Here is a 1,724-nt window from a genome sequence, read left to right as displayed (position 1 = left end):
ACTTTTACATGCCCCTATCATTTGGGAAAATATGAGAGTTTATTTATTTAAATGTTATACCTGTTTCTTGATAATGTGTTTGCATCATCAAATGCATAAGAAATATTCATGTTCTGGAGGTCAATGTATGCCCTTCATATTTTTTATGTTGGTTTGCTTTGGCAGGAGAACAGATTTTTGGTTATGGTCATTCGTGACTTGCTGAATTTATGCGAAATCACGAAAGGGAAGGATAACAAAGTTGTCATTGCAAGTAACATTATGTAAGTATTCATGATTGAATGATTGATTATCTATCTTGAGTTGAGGTGGAATGCATATAGATATAGTCTGCCAGGCCATAACACCTCATTCCATCCAGATTCTTTGGTCATTTGTAGAAACCATGAATTTTAGCCACTTGATTTTAATTGAGTAACTTTGAGAACTATGAGAAACTTGGTTGGAGGTATACAACCAATACTTTTTTGAAATCTTGTACATAACCCTCCTCTCTTTCTGCAGGTATGTTGTTGGACAGTACCCGAGGTTTCTAAGAGCTCACTGGAAGTTCCTAAAAACTGTTGTGAACAAATTGTTTGAGTTCATGCATGAGACACATCCTGGTGTTCAGGTATTTGTTCTGTTGTGGTTTTCTTGGTTAGGTTTAAGGCTTAAAAGTTACTGAGAAATTTTGTCTTTTAAATTGAATGGTTTGTCTACATAAGTGTTGCTAAAGCTTTGTGTTCATGTGTTTCAGGATATGGCCTATGACACATTCTTGAAGATTGTTCAGAAGTGCAAACGGAAATTTGTAATTGTTCAGGTAACAATTACTTTGAGAAACTCACATTTTTTATTTGAATTCCGACTGTTCATAGTTGTCAATATTTTTCTCTGGGTTCAGTTATATTTGCAACTAAGTAAAGGGTGTTATTAACTTGCTTTCACAATTAAGGGAAACTGGAGTGGATTATTTTGTTAACTCCTATTTATTCAGTACTTTGCTCCTTTTTATTTGCAGGTTGGAGAAAATGAACCATTTATAAGTGAACTTTTAACAGGCCTTCCAACCACTGTTGCAGATCTTGAGCCTCATCAGATTCATTCATTCTATGAATCGGTAGGACTTTTTAGTTGGACCTATTTACTTTGTTATACATAAAACGGTCATACACATTTAAAACAGGTGGTTTGTTTCAGGTTGGTCATATGATTCATGCAGAATCTGATCCTCAGAAGAGGGATGAGTTTCTATAGAGATTGATGGAGCTGCCTAATCAGGTCATTTAAATTTTATTTGCTTCTCTTGGTCATCTCCATTTATGTTTTTGTTAGATACAAAATAGATCACATATGCTATATACTGAATTCCTTATGCTATTACTTTGTAATGCTGAAATTATAGGACAGGCACGCTTAAGCGTTGATTTCCTAAAGGATCAAGATGTGATAAGGACGGTGTTGAATATTGTGTGTATAGATTCTTGGCCTCTACTTCACTTCTGTGATGTATGTGGAGCATTGGTGTGAGGAGAATTTCAGGAGCCTAACACTGGGCAGCCCAGATTTTTCTGACATTGAAATGGTTAGTTGCTAAAAAAATACTATGCCATATAACTTTTTTTTTATTGAGTTTCAGATGATCTCCAGAATATATTGTTTACAAATTGGTGCAACATAATTTGTTTTTTTTTAAACAAATCTACCTGTATTATTACTTAAGAAAAATACAAGTAAAGAAG

At 34.2% G+C, this 1,724-nt stretch overlaps 1 protein-coding gene across 1 annotated transcript; it reads left to right on the top strand.

Moving 5' to 3' along the window:
* The first annotated feature begins 385 nt into the window (after positions 1-385).
* LOC133824918 (protein EXPORTIN 1A-like) lies at positions 386-1,261 on the top strand. Its single transcript, XM_062257935.1, has 5 exons — positions 386-414; positions 505-613; positions 740-805; positions 1,004-1,102; positions 1,183-1,261. The coding sequence occupies exons 1-5, from the start codon at positions 386-388 to the stop codon at positions 1,237-1,239; spliced, it is 360 nt and encodes a 119-aa protein (XP_062113919.1). The 3' UTR covers positions 1,240-1,261.
* Positions 1,262-1,724: the final 463 nt, after the last annotated feature.

The sequence above is a fragment of the Humulus lupulus genome, chromosome 3 (genome assembly GCF_963169125.1).
Source record: "Humulus lupulus chromosome 3, drHumLupu1.1, whole genome shotgun sequence".
Taxonomy (NCBI): domain Eukaryota; kingdom Viridiplantae; phylum Streptophyta; class Magnoliopsida; order Rosales; family Cannabaceae; genus Humulus; species Humulus lupulus.
The sequence above is the reverse complement of the archived record's forward strand: the minus strand, read 5'-3'. Positions and strand labels throughout refer to the sequence as shown.